Source organism: Herpailurus yagouaroundi, unplaced genomic scaffold (genome assembly GCF_014898765.1).
Source record: "Herpailurus yagouaroundi ecotype Mexico unplaced genomic scaffold, PumYag 215, whole genome shotgun sequence".
In the NCBI taxonomy this organism is placed as follows: Eukaryota; Metazoa; Chordata; class Mammalia; order Carnivora; family Felidae; genus Herpailurus; species Herpailurus yagouaroundi.
In genome coordinates, this window is record NW_024412446.1 from 4,849,769 (window position 1) to 4,870,717 (window position 20,949).

Genomic DNA, 20,949 nt, shown 5'->3' on the forward strand with positions numbered 1-20,949 from the left:
CGTTTACTATTGGAAGGCGAAGACATGGGCCCGCAATAGAATAAAAGGAGACAGTATTCTGCAGAAACGAGTTGCACTCCTTTCAGGTAACCCCTCTAGACACTGGGAGGCGCTCTCTCGACCCCCCGCCCACGTTTAGCCCAGGGCGCGTCTAGCCCCGCCCCCACTCTGGCCCCGCCCCTCCACTCCAGTTCACGTGAATCCTCCCGAGCCGGAGGGGTGCTCCGCGGAAGCCCTACAGTCGGCCTCGGAGAGGTGACAGTCGCCGCAAGGGCCGGAGGGCGGTCTCCGACGGCGGAGGCGGCGGAAGCGGAAAAGGCGGGACCTAGGGCGCACGTTACGTCAGCACGTGCGAACGCTAGGGCTAGGTCTCCGGAATAGATGGTGGCTGCTTCGTGCGCGTGTTGGCTGTCGAGAGGCTCGCCGGTGGGCTGTAGAGTTGTGACCTCATGGCGGAGATAATTCAGGAACGCATAGAAGATCGACTCCCCGAATTGGAACAGCTGGAGCGTATTGGATTGTTCAGTCATGCGGAGATTAAGTGAGAAAGAGCTGAGGAAGTGGAAGAGCTGGGGCGGGCTGAAGGGAGGGGGGAGCCTGGGGGGGCAGGGATGCCGGGGCACCTAATTGTGTTTATTTTTTGTAACATGGCAGAAGCCCATTTTCAGATTTTGTTGACTCCCAGAATTTCTCATTCGTTGCACCGTGGTCTGTTTGTACTGCTCTAGAGATGCAAACTGCAGTGGGTGCCAAGAGATAAATCTTTCTAGTAAGACTTGAAGATGGGGACCATTTAATTCAATTTCGTATTCTACCCCAGGGTTTAGCCAACAACGTCCGGCACGAGGTTGGCATTCAGTAATTTGTTACAATTAAGCCTAATATTTTTTAGTGGTTTTCTGTGACTGTTGCTGCATTTTACAATGGCTGGGAATGTAGTAATGTGACTATGGGGGCCTTGAAGTAAACCTTTGTTAGTGAAATGCAGCATAGTGTGGATTCAAAAACATGTTCTTTAATGTTTATTTTTGAGAGAGTAGGGGGAAGGGCAGTGAGACAATGGAAGAGGATCCCAAGAGGTTCTGATGCCAGGCTCTAACCCAAGAACCGTGAGATTATGACCTGGGCCAAAATCAAGAGTCCATTGCTTAACTGACTGAGCCACCCAGGTGTTCCAGCAGTGTGGACGCTCAGTGCGTGTTGAGGAAATGTTACTATTACCATTAACTAGAGACGGTAATTGACCTCGTACATCTTGCATTAAATTCTCTTACTATACACATGTTGTGTTTTCTCTTTAGCTAAATACAGTCAATCCTTTCCCATGAGTCCTTTGTACTGTTAATAAACCTTTCTAGATAGAGACAGTAGAGACAATCTAGGTGGTTTTTTTTTTTTTTTCTAGTTTGAGTGTTGGAAAACTCAGAAGTAAGGAATTTAGAAAAGATACTTGGTTATTATTAAAACCCAAGTGACCAGGATTTGGAGGGAAAGAAATCTTTACTAATATCACATACAAATAATGTAAAGTACTTAACATTATTTGCTTTGCTGGTGAGAATGTCAGTGGTCCTGGCAGTTGACTACAAGATGATTTTCATGAAAATTTTAAAATACTGGGCGCCTGGGTGGCTCGGTTGAGCATCCGACTTCAGTTCAGGTTATGATCTCACGGTTTGTGAGTTCAAGTCCCATGTCAGACTGTGCTGACGGCTCAGAGTCAGGAGCCTGCTTCGGATTCTGTGTCTCCCTCTCTGCCCCTCCCCTGCTCACACTCTGTCTCTCTCTCTCATAAATAAACATTTAAAAAAAAAATCCTGATGCACACACCCTAAGCACACAGAAGTAATCAGGTAAGAGAAAACTTGCTTATGAAGGATAATTTAGGAATTTCAGGTTTTGGAAATGTTTTAATATATATATTGTGTTTTAAATATATTAAAATAAACTTAAAACTCCAAAATTATTTAACTTCTGCTTTTTTCAACTGTTGTGTCTTAAATGGCTTTCTCCTCAGGGCTATCATTAAGAAGGCTTCAGATCTGGAATACAAAATACAGCGAAGAGCTCTTTTTAAGGAAGACTTCATCAATTATGTTCAAGTAAGTGGATAAGTTCACTACTTTTTAGTCCCCTCACAAATTTTAAATCAATTCTAGAATAGTGAGCTTGATTCAGTGTTTTTTGCAGAATTCTAGAATTGATGATTAAACGGGTAATTTTTGAACAGGAATAGAAGTGTTCTGGGAATAACGTTGCCCCACTAAGGCTTTAGTCCTTGGCAAACCGAAATTTTTTTTTTTTCCTTCTATGGAGTTAGTAGACCAGATACTGCCAAAGATACTGTGTATTAGGATTTAAGCAAGAGAATTGGCATACTATTTCTTGTGGGGAGACATAAAGGAGAGTGAGTTTGATGATGGTAGATGGTTGGAAAGTTAATATTTATGTGTCTCTAAGTCTACTACCTTAGAGGGATACTGCAAATTCTTCAGTACTATAAATGAATGGGAGACTTGAGTGAATCTAAAGTTTACATGCTAGACCAATTTTCAGGTAGAGGAGACTAGCTAATATGTTAGATAACAAAATCTGGACCCAGTGGTAAGATGTAATATTATAAGACTGGAGGTTTTCTGAGTTTAGATTGGAAAAACAACAACAGGTGAACAAATGAGACCTGGCTACGAATCTTGTACTTGGAAGAGGTTTGGGAGCTCATGGTGGGTTGCTATGTGGCAACTATACTTCAGGAATAAACTTGGAAAAGGACAAAAGAAAAAAAATAATGGACCATATTAACAAAAGTAGAGTGATGAGTAAGTTAGCTGAGCAAAGAACACTGCAAACAGTAGCCATTCAGAAGATGTTAGTTTGAAAAAAGGTGTTTTGCACTTAACAGACAGTGTCTGGAGCATTGTATTAGGCTTGAGACTGCATTTTAAGAAGGACTTTGAAAGGTTAGTTAAAAGGCAGCCAGGATGGAAACCTTGTTCTAGGAGGAATCATTGAAAGAATACAAATAGACATGTTTAACCTTAAGGAGACCTGAGAAGTGGCAGATAATTCCACTCTTCAAATATTTGAAGAGGTACCTGTGGATTAGGTTGATTAGCTTTAGAGGCCATAACTGAAATAAGTAAATTAAACACACACACACACACACACACACACACACTCCCACACGTACATACTTTCACTCACATCCCCGCCCTGTGCACACAACTGTCACAACCGTATAAACTTGCTATAAGACGTAAGTGGCATTTTAAATCAGTGAGGTTCTAGTTGTCCGCATTGAGGAAATAAAATTAGACCCCTCTCATATAATCAAAATGAAAATCCTTCTGAATGGAAAAGGTAAATTTGGGGAAAACTTTGTATCTCTACAAGAAATAAGAAAGAATGACTTTGAGGAGTAGGAGAGGTTTTCTTAAATGAGACTATGAAAGCACAATGACAAGAAGATTGATTTGGCCATGTTTAAAATAAGCATGTCTGTGCAAAAAAGGTGCCACAATGTAAAAAGACAAGCCACAAAATGGAGAAAATAATTTCGGTACATAAATATATGTGTATACGCGCGCGCGCACACACACACACACGTATAGACACTTTTTTTTTTTTAAGTTTATTTTGAGAGAGAGTGAGAGCAAGTAGGGTAGGGGCAGAGAGGGAGGGGGGAGAGAGAATCCCAATGCGAGGCTCAGTCTCACAGACCAAGAGATCATGATCTGAGCTGAAATCAAGAGTTGGACGCTTAACCGACTGAGCCACCCAGGTGCCCCGTAGCACGTATATTTTGAATCTAGAATATCTAAGGAACTACAGATTCAGAAGAAAATGACAACTATGAAGGATAAAAACAACAAAAATATGAACATGCAGCTCACAAAGGGGAAACACCATTCACTGATCAACTTATGAAAAGAATGTTAGCCTTATTAATTAATTTTTTTTTTTTTTTTGTTTATTTTTTGAGAGACCGAGACAGAGCATGAGCAGGGGAGGGGCAGAGAGAGAAGGAGACACAGAATCCCAAGCAGGCTCCAGGCTCTGAGCTGTCAGCACAGAGCCCGATGTGGGGCTTGAACTCACAAACTACGAGATCATGACCTGAGCCAAAGTCGAACACTTAACTGAGCCACCCAGGCACCTGCTCATGCTCTCTCTCTCTCTCAAAAATAAATAAATATTAAAACACACACACACACAAAAAGCATTCAAGAAAGCATTGTAATAAAGTCCAAAGTTTTGCTTCAGAATGATAAATAGTCAAGATAGTCATTTTTTCTGGGGAGGGAAAAGAGTGGAATTAGACATGATACATAGGGAATTTCGAAGCAAGTTTAATAAAATGTAGGCTTTGATGTAGCTGTGTAATAGCTGCTTGGGTGTTCTGTGTGCTTGAATATTTCATAAAGCACTTGTAAAATGAAGCATAGAATCTTGTGAAGCCTTAAGTTTTGTGTCTCTAACAGTCTTCAAACTGAGGCTTAGAGAGGAATTGAATAGTAGTGCTTTTTAGAGAACCTTAAGAGGTTTTAGTATATGTGCTGCCGAAGCGAGCACTAGAGAACCTTAAGAGGTTTTAAGTGGTCCTTCAGAGGGTAGGGTAGGGAGAACCAATTAGGCACAACTGTGTCTTTCATTTGCTTATGTTAAGCTAATATTTTTGCATGGTTAATTTACTCAAAGTTGGAACATGCTGTTGTAGACTAGAAAGTCTGATATTTTGAACCTTATGTCTTTTTTTTAAGTTTTTCTTTTTTTTTTTTATAGTTTGTTTATTTATTTAAATAATGTCTATTCCCAACGTGGGGCTTGAACTCATGACCCTGAGATCAAGAGTTGTGTGCTCTTCTGACTAAACCAGCCAGGAGCCCCAAATCTTAGAAATATTATGATTTTAGAAACATACTTTCTTTGCATCTAAGATGTTTATATGCTTGCTAACATATGGATTTATGAGTTTTGTAGATGTAAGGTGAATTATCACTGACTTTTAACAGACATTTACTACAAATTATGCATGATAGCATATTATCTTCTTTTATAGTCTTTTTTATTTTTATTTTTTATTTTTTTCAACATTTTTATTTATTTTTGGTACAGAGAGAGAGCATGAACGGGGGAGGGGCAGAGAGAGAGGGAGACACAGAATCGGAAACAGGCTCCAGGCTCCGAGCCATCAGCCCAGAGCCCGACGCGGGGCTCGAACTCACGGACCGCGAGATCGTGACCCGGCTGAAGTCGGATGCTTAACCGACTGCGCCACCCAGGCGCCCCTATAGTCTTTTTTTAAAAAAAAATTTTTTTAAAGTAAGCTCTGTGCCCAGCGTGGGGCTTGAAGTCATGACCCAAAGATCAAGAGTTGCATGCTTTACCGGCTGAGCCAGCAAGCTGCCCCAATCTTGTTTTATATTCTTGATTTTTATTTACTTTATGATTTTAACTAAATTCAGTTCCTGTTATAAATTAAGGTTTATAAATTAAAAGGTTATAATTTAAAAGGTTATAAATTTTATTGTTTTTTTTTATATGTTTTTCTTCCATAGTATGAAATTAATCTTTTGGAGTTGATTCAGAGAAGAAGAACTGTAAGTAGATATTCTGGAAATTGGAAAAAATTTAGATTAGGTAGTGTGGCTCTATAGCTAGAACTTGGGTTTGGGAAGCAGTTGGCACTGATAAATTGTGTGGTGCTGTGTTCGTAATGGGTGTTGGTAATCATTTGTTTTCTTTATCAGCACCTTTTTAAAAATATTTATTTATTTAGAGAGAGTGCACGCAAGTGGGAAAGGGCAGAGAGAGAGGGAAAGAGAATCTAAGGAGGCTCCACACTGTCGGCACAGAGCCTGATGCGAGGCTTGATTTCAACCAACCGTTAGACGATGACCTGAGCGGAAATCGAGAGTCAGACGCCCAACTGACTGGGCCATCTAGGCACCCCTATCAGTACAGTTTAAGATCAAGTAGGAATGTTGTTATGGATAAATGTGATTAAATTGAGGCTTTGTTTTTTTTTTTTAATGTCACCTTTAAGCGCATCGGGTATTCATTTAAGAAGGATGAGATTGAGAATTCTATCGTACACCGGGTACAAGGTGTCTTCCGGCGTGCTTCAGCAAAATGGAAAGTAAGTGATCAGAGCACCTTTAATTATAAGAGATGTGAAGAGATGTATTATATGTATTGTGTTTCAGTATTCAAATGTATTGTTTATTCTTGGGTGTCTCAATATTTAACCTAATAATGGTATTATTTGAAACCACTTATCAAACCGTGAAGAAAATTGATCTCATTACCTTATAGTTCTTCTTTGAGGATGGCACTGAAAAAGGTGGATTCGATACATGGTTAAGGATTAGAAATTTGGGATGTATGGATAAATCTCTGAGTGAAGAACACTGAAGACTTGGAGGGGAAGATAAATGGTTAGAGTAGGGGCAGCACCTCACTAACTTGATGTTCTTCAAGTTGGGCTCTGGGACTGGGAGTACTTTAGATCCTGGGAATGACAAATTTGGGGTTGCTACCCCTGATTGAGACCAGTTAAGAACTGCATTGAGCAAGGGGCGCCTAGATGGCTCCGTCTGTTAAGCATAATTCAGGTTATAATCTTGCGGTTTGTGAGTTTGAGCCCCATGTCAGGCTGTGTGCTGATAGCATGGAGCCTGCTTTGAATTCACATTCTCTCTTTCTTTCTCTCCGCCCTTCTCCTGTTCTTCTCTCTCAAAAATAAATTAAATAAAATATTTAAAAAAAGAAAACAAAGGGCGCCTAGGTGGCTCAGTTGGTTAAATGTTTGACTTCAGCTCAGGTCATGATCTTGCGGTTCGTGAGTTCGAGCCTCACATCAGGCTCTCTGCTATCAGCATGGAGCCTGCTTTGGATCCTCTGTCTCCCGGCCCCCTCCGCCGCCGCCCCTCCCCCTCTCCCCTCACCATTAAATATAAATACACATTAAAGAAATGAAAACAAAACTGCATTGAGCAAATTGGATAGACAACAAATTTTGTCTTGGAGCATGGTAGGTGAGAACGGGTGGCCAGATGGAGTTAACACATTTAAGAGATCTAAGACCTCAGTGAGTAACAGCCTAATAGGCTGAGCAATGTGTAATACGTTGGCTTTCCTGAAATTTACCTCTCTTTCTAAAAAAAGTTAATTAGTGCAAAAGTGTATTATGTATTAAGTTCAAATTCGAGCAGCTTACTACATTGCTTTTCTTGCAGGATGATGTTCAACTTTGGCTATCCTATATAGTCTTTTGTAAGAAATGGGTGAGTATTGCGCAGTTGTGTCTTGCTTCCTTGTTCTTTTAGTAAGTCTGCCTTTTAAGCTCTGTGCTTGAGTACTGAACTCCATGTTTTCTCCAAAGTTGTAGGGTTAGTAAATCGGAAAAGACTCCAAGAAGGCTGAACTTCCGTGTAACAACATTTGCATATCTGAAGACTATATAAATGGTTTCTAAGTCAGAAGATGATCTTTGTTGTGTGTATTTATTTAGTAAAGTTAGATTTGTTTAGATACTTAGAATGTTTGCATGTAGTGGTTTAGGTAGAAAAAACTATGAGTGTGTCTATATTTGTTTCTATGTCCCTACAAGAGCATATCTTGCCCCATTGAATTTTGAGTTGGTAAGGAAACAGTACAGATCACTTAGAGATGACTAATAATGAGTTCAGTGTATAGGAAGTAGAATTGCTTTTTCTCTCTTACAGGCCACCAAAGCTCAACTTAGCAAGGTATTTTCTGCCATGTTGGCCATTCATTCAAACAAGCCAGGTATGGTGAGATCCTTGTCAGTTCTTCTACCTTTTATGTAGACTCAAGCTATTTTGGCATTTATTTTGCTTCATAAACTTAAAAGAAATTAGTTTGAGAACTTGAGCATAGGTACTAGGCCTCAGCAGTTCTGGTTTCTGAATAGCTGCCTCTTAGTTCCTCCCTGTATATTGTGTATCATTTATTGTGTTGAGTATTGTATCTGTGGGTAAGAAGGACTAAATTTTTTATTTACTTATTTATTTACTTATTGATTTATTTTATTTTATTTTATTTTTTTTATTATTTTTTTTTTTTAATTTTTTTTTTTAACATTTATTTATTTTTGAGACAGAGAGAGACAGAGCATGAACGGGGGAGGGTCAGAGAGAGGGAGACACAGAATCTGAAACAGGCTCCAGGCTCTGAGCTGTCAGCACAGAGCCCGACGCGGGGCTCGAACTCACGGACTGCGAGATCATGACCTGAGCCGAAGTCGGCCGCTTAACCGACTGAGCCACCCAGGCGCCCCTTGATTTATTTATTTTAAAAAGTGTTTTATTCATTTATTTTTAAAGTATGTTTTACTTTATTTTATTGTTATTTTTAAAAATATGCTCTGTGTAGGGCGTCTGGTTGGCTCAGTACGTTAAACCTCCAACCTCGACCCAGCTCATGATCTCATGGTTTGTGAGTTCAAGCCCCATATCGATCTCTGCTGTCAGTGTGTAGCCTTTTTGGGATCCTCTGTCTCCCTATTTCTGCCCCTCTCCTACTTTCTCTCAAAAATAAACATTAAAAGTTTAAAAAAAAGTTCTGCATGCAACATGAGACTTGAACTCATGACCCAGAGATTAAGAGTCACCTGCTCTACTGACTGAGCCAGCCTGGCACCCCACTAAGTTTCTTTTTAGATGATGATAAAAGAAACTCTTTGGTCCTTTGAGAGACATTCTATTTGGATGTATTCACATTTAAGGGGCACTTAGAGGGGAAAACTTAAAAACTTAAAGGGGAAAATGTTAACGCAGATTTTGCAAGAGTGCCTGGCACATATTAGGTACTCATGTTTTGTAAGAGAAAGACTTCTCTTGTGAATACTGTGTGAAATAGCACATAATTTTATAGGGGAGGTACTCCAGTGCCTATTCTCAAGTATTAGGCTCAACCAGGTTCATGCTACACAGGCTAAGATAGGCCACATTTGGCACCAGTTAATTCACCAGAGGCTACAGCATTAGGTGAGAGTCTTTAGTAGAGTACTGTTAGCAATTTGGAGGCCAGTCCTTGGTCCCCAAGATGACAGTTCAGGTGTGAGGGAATGAGACCATGTGAATGGGTAGAGGAACAGCTCTGATTTAGAAGTCCTGTGGATGGGCACAGCTTCCAGGGATCCTAGAAAGGACTGTGCTCGATTTCAGGAGTCACATGCTCAGGAAAGCCCAAAGCAGTCGCGCTCTCTCATTAATAACCCTTCTAGTCCAGACGTGGTTACTAACCATGAGTCATTTTTACCGAAGGCAGTCTTGTCTGGTAACATAGCTGACTTTTATTAAGTTTCTAGGGAAATAGCTGGAATGTTAACTCGACGTTGATTTCCTGTGTAGAAAGACAAAGGTTTTTGTTTTTAAAGCCTTTATTCCCAACAGGTGTGATAAAAATTTTATTTTTAATGTTGAGCCATTCAAAAGAAATTATAAACTACTTAAATAAAGAAAAAGAGTGAAATATTTTTATTTCATGGATTCTAAGATGCACAATTTCTTCCAGTATTTTTATAGTTCTAAAGTTTATGTGTGACTTATAGGGATGTTGATCTTAGATTGAATGAGGCACATAAGTACCCACAGATGTTATCATTTGCCTCTTCGCTTCAGAATATTCTAATTTTTATTTATTTATTTTTATTTTATTTAAAGTTTAGTTTGAGAGAGACAGTACACATAAGCATGCGGGAGAGGCAGAGAGACAGGGAGAGAGAGAATCCCAAGCAGGCTCTGTGCTATCAGCTCAGAGCCTGACACGGGGCTTGAACCCATGAACTGTGAGATCATGACCTGAGCTGAAATCAATACTCGGATACTTAACACACTGAGCCACCCAGGTGCCCCAGAATACTCTAATTTTAGGTAAAGCAGCAATACTTTACAAATAACCATTGAAATTCCCTCTCTCCATCCCTTTCCTCTTTTGGGAAGATTAAAAAAAAATTCTTTGAGTATTAAAATTGGAGCATTGATCTTTTTTTTTTAGTCTGACTTGATTGATTTATTGAAATGAAGTCTGATGTTTTTTATTTATATAGCTTTGTGGATTATGGCAGCCAAATGGGAAATGGAAGATCGCTTATCTTCAGAAAGTGCAAGACAACTATTTCTTCGAGCTCTGCGCTTTCATCCAGAGTGCCCAAAACTTTATCAAGAAGTGAGTTGTGTACCTGTAAGGTGAAAGAGTGATGTCTCAGTTTTGGTCCTCTGTAGACTTACATTCTTGATTAAGTTAAAAAGACTTGGATTTGTGGAGGCTAGGGATAAGTAGAGGAGCTGCTGGAAAAGGAGAGCGGCGAAGCTGTTTCTTGGCCAGTGTTAGGTGTTGACCATGTGCATCTTCCAGGTTGTTAGTGAGAGATTAGAACTCTTACTGCCCATTATGGTTGGGAGGGGTGGGGAACTGGACCCTACCTATTTTCGTTGTGGGGCCAGGGTTCAGCCATCTTTATACCTTTGTTGTTTTTTCCCTTGCATCTACCTTCCCTACTTCTTATCTTCTTTCTCTCCTTCCTTTCTCTCTCTTTTTCTATCTTCTTCTTTTGGCTTCTCTTCATTTTTCCCCACTTATTCTTATTGTCTCTTTTTTCTTGAGATATATCCCTCCTTCCCCTCTTGCTGGACTTAACGCCTTAGAGGGAGGCACTAGAACAGTGATGGCCAGACTTTCAATTAAGAAAAAAACAAGTGCTAAAAATGGTGTATTATTAGAAGCTGCCCTTTTTTGAGGTATTTGTCAGGATAAGGGAGAAACTACTGTCTTGTCTTCAATTGAAAATGAAGCCTTACTTGATGGAAAAAGATGTGGGTCTTTTTTTTTTTTTTTAATTTTTTTTTTTCTATGTTTATTTTTGAGAGAGATACAGAGCGCTAGCAGGAGAGGGGTAGAGAGAAAGGGAGACACAGAATCTGAAGCAGGCTCCAGGCTCTGAGCTGTCAGCATAGAACCCAGCGCGGGGCTCGAACTCATGAACCACTAGATCATGACCTGAGCCAAAGTCAGATGCTTAACTGACTGAGCCACCCAGGCACCCTGATTTGGGTCTTTATGCTTGTAGGTTCTGTAGCTGTCCTAACTAGTGATTTTTGGTCTTGTAGTTCTTTAATGATGTTTTATATTGCAGCTCAGCATTTCTTCCCTTGTTTTCATATTCTTTTCGATATCCCTTTGCTACCTGTAGTATTTTTTTTTTTTTTAATTTTTTTTTTTTCAACGTTTATTTATTTTTGGGACAGAGAGAGGCAGAGCATGAACAGGCGAGGGGCAGAGAGAGAGGGAGACACAGAATCGGAAACAGGCTCCAGGCTCTGAGCCATCAGCCCAGAGCCCGACGTGGGGCTCGAACTCACGGACCGTGAGATCGTGACCTGGCTGAAGTCGGACGCTCAACCGACTGCGCCACCCAGGCGCCCCGCTACCTGTAGTATTTTGATTGAGAAACAATAAGTATCACTTCTCCCTGCTGTTATAAGGTTATTTTATGGAAGTATTGTTTATGTTTTTTGGAAGTTTTCCTATTAGAGGGTGCCTGGGTGGCTCAGTCGGTTTAAGAGTCCACCTTTGGCTTAGGTCATGATCTCACTGCTCGAGAGTTTGAGCCCTGTGTTGGGCTCTGTGCTGACAGCTCAGAGCCTGGAGCCTGCTTCGGATTCTGTGTCTCCCTCTCTCTCTGCCCTTCTCTCGCTCACGCTGTCTCTCTTTCCTTCAAAATATAAATAAACTTTAAGAAATTTATAAAACTTTTTTTCACATTTATTTATTTTGAGAGAGAATGCAAGTGGGGGAGGGGGAGAGAGAGAGGGGGAGAGAGAATCCCAAGCAGGCTCTGCATTGTCAGCATAGAGCCCAACACAGGGCTCGATCGCACAACTGTGAGATCATGACCTGAGCTGAAATCAAGAGTTAGTCCCTCAACCGACTGAGCCACCCAGGCACCTCCTGATGGTTAATTTTATGAAATTATAATACATATATTAATATCAGGAAATTGACATTGGTCTAATGTGTGCATATGGTTGGTTCTCTGTCATTTTTTTTTTTTATTTTACATGTGTAGATTTGTGTAACCACCACCACAATCAAAATGCAGAGCTGTTCTACCATCACAAGGAACTCCCTTCTTGTCAGTGTCATCTAGTTTCATAACAAAAAATATCACGCTATCCCCAGACTTTCACAGATCTGATATTTATGGGTAAAAAATGGCATCTTATGTATTTCTAATTAAAAAAAATATATTTCCAAAGATTTTCAGTTTATAATTTCCCTTGTATAGTACTTTAGGATGGAGTTGATGCATACTGAGAAACTGAGGAAGGAAAAGGAAGAATTTGAAAAAGCCAAAATGGATGTGGTAAGATCCGAACGTGTCATCACACATTAACAATTAATAGTGCTTTGAGCCTTCTTAGGAATAAGAGACAATTTTTTAAATGTATTTTTTATTTAATGCCGGTTTTGAAACTTTGAGATGAATCTAGAGTTGATTTAATTAAACGGGCTTAGTAATAAAAATGGAATTCTGTGCTTTAAAAATACACATTTGGACTGTTTGAAGTAGTCTTCAAAATAATTTATTATTGATAGAAGGGTAAATGGTTTCCCTAATACTTTATGGTTTCATTAAATGACATACTAATGGGTTGAAGGAGCTCGAGGAAGGTTGTGAAATGTGTGGTTCCTAGCTTTTTATATAATTTTTTTGGTGACGGTAATTTTAAAGAAAAGTTTTAGAATGTTTGAGCTGAAAAAGGAACTTTGCTATCATCTGTTATTGTGGTTTCCAGCTGTGAACTTTTTTATTCAAATAAAAGTTTACCCAGAAGGGTAAACAAGCCATGTAAAACCTGACCTGCTCTGGTCTAAGTAGAGTCAGGCCTTAAGCCATGTGATCTTGCTATTGCTCTAGGAGCCTGAGAGAACACATTGGGAAGGTCAGTGGTCTTGTTCAAGCTGCACATTTTACAAGTGAGGGAAGTGGCCCAGAGAGAGACGTGGTTTGCCAGAGGTCATATGGCACAGATAGTCTAGGGCTGTTAATTTTTATCCTAGTGCTTTTTCTAGTTACTGGCACTGTCAAGTTATGTTTACTATAATACTCTTTAGGGGAATCTTGATTATCCTGAAGAAATCCTTAAGGGCGAGTTGGCACGGATTATCTACAAAAATTCTGTGAACATAATTAAAGGTACGTATGTTTTGAATATTTATTTATGATGGAAAGTGCAACATTCTATTTTTATGACATTCTATTTTATATTTTAATGCTTATTTTTTAGAGAGAGAAAGATTCAGAGTATGAGTGAGGAAGGGGCAGAGAGAGTGGGAGACGCAGAATCTGAGGCAGGCTCCAGGCTCCGAGCTGTCAGCACCGAGCCCGATGCAGAGCTCAAACTCACAAACTACAAGATCATGACCTGGGCTGAAGTCAGTCACTTAACCGGCTGAGCCACCCAGGCGCCCCGGTCTTCCTCATTTTAAATAGAACATTGTGGGGTGACTGGGTAGCTCAGTCAGTTAAGCATCAAACTTCAGCTCAGATCAAAATCTTGCAGTTCATGAGTTCAAGCCCCTTGCAGTTCATGAGTTCTGCCCGGATAATGCAGAGCCTGGTTGGGATTCTCTCTCTCGCTCTCTCTGCCACACCCTCCCCACACATATTTGCATTCTCTCTCTCTCAAAATAAACATAAAAAAAATTAAAAGGGAAGAAGACCTTCAGCTAATGTTGAAAATTTGTTAGAAATTCTGTTAGATGTATATAAAATTCTATGGGAATAGTGTCCTGTTTCTTTCAGAAAACATTGATAGTCCCTTAGGGTATACTTGAACATTTCAGTAAGTTTATCGAGTATTTAATTCACATGGAGAGTTGGAAAGAAATAGGTGATTTAGAACATTTCTTTATGCTTTTAAGATGTTTAGAAGAAAAGAAGTACTTATGAATACTCTAAAATATCACTAATGACTTTGCTTGTGTAGTGGGGCTATGGGTGATTTTTTTTTTTCTGTTTTGTCCTATTTCTCAAATAATACAAAAGAATTAGCTCTAGTACATCAAGAAAGTGGTACTTTCTTGTAGAAGAAAGTGGTTCTTTACAGTAAAATGACACTTGACAGTCTTACTCCCCTTCCCAATTTTTAAAATTTTAGGTGCAGAATTTCACGTGTCACTGCTTACAATTGCACAGCTATTTGACTTTGCCAAAGATCTGCAAAGAGAAATTTATGATGAGTAAGTAAGTTCGTGGAAAGGTGAATATGTCTATTTCCGATCTTGTGGTAAAAGTTTGAGGTTGGGTGTTTAGAAAGAGGGAAAGAAGACACTATGCTAAGTCCTTGGAAGAAAGCAAGGTTTTAGGGCTATTGTATCATAGTAAGTCATAGAAAAGTAAATATCTCTGGAGAACTTGTTTGACTCACTTCTGGGCTTCCCTTGGGAGTTAGTTTGTCTTTACTCAGTGACAAACATATCGTACAGCTGATATCAAGACGTATATTTCTGCTGTGCTGGTATGTCTTTTGTCCATAGAATGAGAGTGGTCCTCATAAAGGTTTGCAGGTGATTGCTGTAGGTTATTTTATTCTTTAATGTTGGAGCATATTGTTTGAGAATTTTTTGCAGCCTGCCTTGTGGGTACATCACTCTTAGGTAGCACCCCTTACTTTCACAGGAGATAAAACAGAACTTGGCTTGTTTGCCCTTTGGATGCCTTCAGAGCTTTGGTAGAGGTTTAGGTCATGCTTTTTTTTTTTTTTTTCTTGCCTCTGTTACAGAAAATCAAGAGCCTGGATATAAGGTTCTCCAGGGCTCGAGGACTGTCTCATCACACATACCTGTTGATTTAACTTTGAGAACTAACTTGTGAATGAAATCTGAAACATTCTGAAACCTAATAAATGTGCCACAACTCTGATTGGTTGACAAAATTTATGCAGTGAGCGTGAAGATCTCTGGAGGGCTTGCTGGGGAATTGTCTCCTGGTAATGGAATTGTTAAGGGGTGTCCCGAGTGCACTCTTAAATTTTTTTTTTTTTTTTAACGTTTACTTTTGAGAGACACAGTGTGTAAGCAGGGAAGGGACAGAGAAAGGGAGACAGAATCCGAAGCAGGCTCCAGGCTCCAAGCTGTCAGCACAGAGCCCGACACGGGGCTCGAACTCATGAACCGTGAGATCATGACCTGAGCCCAAGTCGGCTGCCCAACCGACTAAGGCACCCAGGTGCCCCTGGGTGCATTTTTAGAGCATTGAGAACTGTCTGTTTGATATTGAGTTAAGTTTCGTGTCATAGGGCTGATGCCAGCGAACTGCTTTTCAGCCTTCAGGCTCTACACACAGATGACCCTCTCACTTGGGATTATGTAGCACGGCGAGAATTAGAGATAGAGTCACAGCCAGGAGGAGAGCAGCCTGCGACAAAACAAGCCAGAGCAGTGGAGGTGGGCCGGAAGGAGGAGAGGTGCTGTGCTGTGTATGAAGAGGCGGTGAAGACTCTCCCTACAGGTGAGCTTCACCAAACCTTGGGGTGGTGTCGAAGTTAGTATTCACGAATGGGAAGCCGAAGCTTCCGTTCCCATTACCAACGTCAGTTTCAGGATTCTCTCTGTGCTAGTTTACAGTGTGCCTGCCTTTCCAACTTGTTCTGTGGTGGTCAAAGATGGAGCTTTGATGACCTTCCTCGATAGTAGTAATGGTATCCGTTTGGGGGAAATGGTACATAGGAAATGATAATTCAGAAGATTGTCATTCTCTAATTCTCTTTTCTTTTTTTTTATTAAAAAAAAAATTTTTTTTTTTCAACGTTTATTTATTTTTGGGACAGAGAGAGACATAGCATGAACGGGGGAGGGGCAGAGAGAGAGGGAGATACAGAATCGGAAACAGGCTCCAGGCTCTGAGCTATCAGCCCAGAGCCCAACACGGGGCTTGAACTCATGGACCGCGAGATCGTGACCTGGCTGAAGTCGGACGCCTAACCGACTGCGCCACCCAGGCGCCCCTAATTCTCTTTTCATACAGACTTGCTTCCAAATTTTATATATTGGAGTGTTAATGTTTAATTTTTGAGAGAGAGAGCGTGAGCAGGGAAGGAAGGGGCAGAGAGAGGGAGACACAGAATCTGAAGCAGGCTCCAGGTTCTGAGCTGTCAGCGCAGAGCCCGACGCGGGGCTTGAACTCAAACCAGCCATGAGATCATGACCTGAGCTGAAGTTGAACGCCTAACCGACTGAGCCACACAGGCTGCCCTTTACTTTTTATAGTTAAGTCATTACTCAGTGTTTGAGATGTTTGATTAGCTGTAATCAGAATAACTAGTTTTTTCCACCGGACTAGCTTAAACCCTTTTTCAGAGGAATTTTCCCTTCAAAGGAAAGATGTATGATGACTGTTAAATGGAGAGAACTAGTGATGTGATCTGCATAATCTGACTTTTCCAGAGGCCATGTGGAAGTGTTACATCACGTTCTGCTTGGAAAGATTCACCAAGAAGACAAGCAGTCAGTTCCTCAGAGAGAAGGTGAGGACCTACGTTACATGGTTATAGTGGCTGACTAGAAAGTGACTGTTTTCTGTAAAAAGAGCAGACACGTGGCTCCTTTGGGGCCTGGGACAGCTTCCAAGAACTTAACCTGAGCTCTTTTCCCTTGTGGTTGACCTGTCATTCTGAAGGTCTGAGCCTGCTGTATCCTTTTTCCGGCCACCTGATTAAGAAGCACCCTGTTACTGGGCTGTGTTTGGTGTGGCTGTTTAGCTGGTCTAATCATAAGGGAAACTACCTCAAGTTCCTTTTCTTGGTTGCACTTGTTCCTGTCAGAGGCCACAGACCCCTGTGGGGATGTTTGTAACGAACTGAGAGATTTTTCTGATTTCAGAGGCTGGAAAGAACCATGATGGCGTTCAGGAAGGCACATGAACTCAGACTTCTACCGGAATTTCAGTACAAGCAGTGGGTAAGGGCACATTCACTGCCAGTAACATGTACTTGATTCCAGTTGGCTCATGATGGTGTCATGTGTTTTAATATATTGTTATGTGTTATGTGACTAAACCCATTTGGATGTTTGGTATGGAAGATGAGTGACATTACATTTGACTCTCGGTATTTGGTATATGCCAGAAATGAAATCTGTACAGTAAAGAAAGGAATGTTACGTGGTGGAAAATAGCCAGAATAGGGAGTCGCAACTTGGGTTTATTTTGTTTACCCATACATCTTGTCCTGAACATCCCTTTCCTGAATATATGCCTAGCCCACATTAGGCATTGGTACAATAAAAATAAAGAGAGATTAGATGTGTTCCTGTGTTTCAGAAGCTGACATTCTAGTAAGAAACCTGTTAACCCAGGCCTACTTTCTGGGGTGGGTGAGGATTGGTATGGAGACCAGGATAATGCGCTGAGGTATTTCTACATTGGGTTTTGTCACTTACTAGCTAGATAACTTGGGCAAACCGCTTAACTTTTCTGAGTTTGTTTACTTGATTTTAAAACAGTGTTAGTGAGGAGCATCTGGGTGATTCAGTCAGTTGGGTGTCCGATTCTTGATTTCGGCTCAGGTCATGGTCCCAGGGTTGTGAGATCAAGCCTGGCCTTGGTTTCCGTGCTGAGCATGCAGCCTGCTTAAGATTGCCTCTCTCTCCCTCTCCCTCTTTCTTGCATGCATTGTGTGTATGTGTGTTCTCTCTCTCTCTAAAATTAAAAAAAAAAAATAGTGATCCTTGTTTTTGGCAGCTCACAAAGTTGTTAACTTACACAAAAATGTTCGTATGTTAACATTTAAAAAATACTTGTTAAGAGTTTATTTTTGTTTTTGAAAAAGATACAAAGGGCAAACGGGGGAGGGGCAGAGAGAGGAGGAGACAGAATCCCAAGCAGGCTCTGCTCTGTCAGCACAGAACCCGATGCACGGGGCTCGAACTCACCAACCCTTGAGATCATGACCTGAGCCAAAATCAGGAGTCGGATGCTTAACCGACTAGGCTACCCAGGTAACCCTTAAAAAAAATACTTTTTAGGGGCGCCTGGGTGGCCCAGTCGGTTAAGCGTCCGACTTCAGCCAGGTCACGATCTCGCGGTCCGTGAGTTCGAGCCCCGCGTCGGGCTCTGGGCTGATGGCTCAGAGCCTGGAGCCTGTTTCCGATTCTGTGTCTCCCTCTCTCTCTGCCCCTCCCCTGTTCATGCTCTGTCTCTCTCTGTCCCAAAAATAATAAATAAACGTTAAAAAAAAAATTAAAAAAAAATACTTTTTAAATGTTTATTTATTTTGAGAGAGAGTGAGAGAGAATGTGGGGGCAGACATGGAGGAGGGGTAGAGAGAACCTCAAGCAGGTTCCATGCTGTTAGCACAGAGCCTGACGGTGGGCTTGATCTCATGAATTGTGAGATCATGACCTGAGTCGAAATCAAGAGCCTGATGCTCAACCAACTGAGCCACCTAGGTGCCCCCAAAATACTTTTTATTTATTTTTTATTATTTATTTATTTATTTATTTATTTTTTAATTTACATCCAAGTTAGCATATGGTGCAATAATGATTTCAGGACTAGAATCCAGTGATTGATTCATCCCCTATGTATGACACCCACCGCTCATGCCAACAAGTGTCTTCCTCAGTGCCCCCTTTCCCATGTAGCCATCCTCCCACCCACAACCCCTCCAGCAACCCTCAGTTTGTTCTTTGTATTTAAGCATCTCTTAATGTTAAGCATCTCTTAAGTTTTGTCCCCTTCCTTTTTTTATATTATTTTTTCTTCTCTTCCCCCGTGTTCATCTGTTTTATATCTTAAATTCCACATATGGGTGAAGTCATATGATATTTATCTTTCCCTGACTAATTTTGCTTTGCATAATATCCTCTAGTTCCATCCATGTTGTTGCAAATGGCAAGATTTCATTCTTTTTGATCACTGAGTAATACTCCATTGTGTATGTGTGTCTGTGTGTGTGTATATACATATATGCATACATACATACATATGTACACACATACATTTCTTTATTCATCCATCGGTAGACATTTGGGCTCTTTCCATACTTTGGTTATTGTTGACAGTGCTGCTATAAACATTGGGGTGCATGTGTCCCTTCGAAACAGCACATCTGTGTCCTTTGGATAAATACCTAGTAGTGCAGTTGCTGGGTCGTAGGGTAGTTCTATTTCTAATTTTTTGAAGAACCTCCTTATTGTTTTCCAGAGAGGCTGCACCAGTTTGCATTCCCACCAACAGTGCAAAAGAGATCCTCTTTCTCCGCATCCTCGCCAACATCTGTTGTTGCCTGAGTTGTTAATGTGAGCCATTCTGACAGGTGTCAGGTGGTAGCTCATTATGGTTTTGATTTGTATTTTCCTGATGCTGAGTAATGTTGAGCATTTTTTCGTGTGTCTTGGCCATCTGGATGTCTTTTGAAAAGTGTCTATTCATGTCTTTTGCCCATTTCTTCACTGGGTTGTTTTTTGGGTGTTGAGTTTGATAAGTTCTTTATAGATTTTGGATACTGACTCTATCTGATATGTCATTTGCAAATATCTTCTGTCATTCCATTGGTTGCCTTTTAATTTTGCTGATTGTTTCCTTCGCTGTGCAGAGAAGCTTTTTATCTTGATGAGGTCCCAGTAGTTCATTTTAGAAAATACTTTTTCTGTATAGCTAGGTAATGCATAAACTATATGCTAGCCTGCTGTGTTATACCATGAGTGAGGTACTGTTTTCCCATTATGACATCTGGGAAAAATCCCAGGCTTGGATGAGTTCAGCTGCTCCTGTTTGAGCTGTTGAATGCTGGCAAGATAGTCACACCCTATAAATTTAGAGGGGCCTTGGCAGCCCTGCTCTCTTTCCATTATTGCTATCTTGTCATCACCACTCTGGCTATTTCAGACATCCTCTCCTTCCCAGATCTCTGATGCTGCCCTTCCTGAGCTTACGACTTCATCACTCTGGTGACTTTGCCTTTAATGAGAGTTCCTCAGTATACTGCCTCTAAACTTAAAATGCTTAGCTGATTTCTGCATCCATTGTTTTCCCAGATTATTCTCTGCAAAATGATCTTCTAAAATTGATGATCAAATTATTCTGTGGCTTCCCATGGTCTTTGGATAAAGCTTGTCAGTGTCCCTAATATGGCCTTGGCCTCGGCCTCACCTGCCAGTTCTCCAGTATACATTGCACTCCTCCAGCCATGTTGAACTTGGATTTCCTTTTGTATCCAAGCTCTCTCTTCAGGTCAGCCTCGTGTGCATGCCAGTTGGGAGAGCCTTCTCTCACAAATCCCTCTTCTTAATCCTTAGCATAAATGGTGTTTCCTGTCTTATCGCTGCCATAGATGGGTGCTTCTGCTTTTTACTCTTACAGCATATGATTCTTTTTCTGTCATGGCAGGTATCAAACTGTGCCTGTTAGAGGCTCTGGGGGTGGTAGAGAACATACCTGATTTCCTGATAATTGAATCTAGCATATATAGTGTGCAATAAAAATGCTTGCCAAATGAGCAGATTACATGCTGCCTTTTATTTGCTCTTCCACAGTTTTAAAAATTGAATTGGTTTTAAGTTTCTCCCCCCCCCTGTTAAAATAGTTAAAATAAGCATTTTGAACACATAGGATTTCCTTCTGTTTATTTGCTTGTTCAGTAATTTTTTTTTTAAGTTTATTTATTTATTTTGAGAGAGACAAAGACAGCATGAGTGAGGGAGGGGCTGAGAGAGAGGGAGAGAGAATCCCAAGCAGGCTCCTCGCTGTCAGCACAGAGCCCAATGTGGGCTCGAACCCACTTAACTGCGAGATCACAACCTGAGCTGAAACAGAGTTGGACACACACCCCTGAGCCACCCAGGTGCCGCATATTTGTTAAAATAACATTTCCAAGTTTAAGACAGGAGTACTTCCATGAATGTTACATAGTGTCAAAT

The 20,949-nt window shown here is 40.8% G+C and overlaps 1 protein-coding gene across 2 annotated transcripts in view; it reads left to right on the plus strand.

Moving 5' to 3' along the window:
* The first annotated feature begins 268 nt into the window (after positions 1-268).
* UTP6 (UTP6 small subunit processome component) overlaps positions 269-20,949 on the plus strand; it is a 28,814-nt gene continuing 8,133 nt past the window's right edge. The window contains exons 1-13 of one of the 2 annotated variants that reach the window (XM_040455277.1): positions 269-541; positions 2,018-2,102; positions 5,559-5,600; positions 6,047-6,139; positions 7,239-7,286; positions 7,728-7,791; positions 10,076-10,194; positions 12,314-12,391; positions 13,144-13,225; positions 14,190-14,271; positions 15,330-15,541; positions 16,477-16,556; positions 16,912-16,989. In XM_040455277.1, coding sequence (XP_040311211.1) covers positions 450-541; positions 2,018-2,102; positions 5,559-5,600; positions 6,047-6,139; positions 7,239-7,286; positions 7,728-7,791; positions 10,076-10,194; positions 12,314-12,391; positions 13,144-13,225; positions 14,190-14,271; positions 15,330-15,541; positions 16,477-16,556; positions 16,912-16,989 — 1,155 coding nt within the window. In that variant the 5' untranslated portion in view covers positions 269-449. The remainder of the gene's footprint in view (positions 542-2,017; positions 2,103-5,558; positions 5,601-6,046; positions 6,140-7,238; positions 7,287-7,727; positions 7,792-10,075; positions 10,195-12,313; positions 12,392-13,143; positions 13,226-14,189; positions 14,272-15,329; positions 15,542-16,476; positions 16,557-16,911; positions 16,990-20,949) is intronic. The other variant, XM_040455278.1, reaches the window with a different exon arrangement.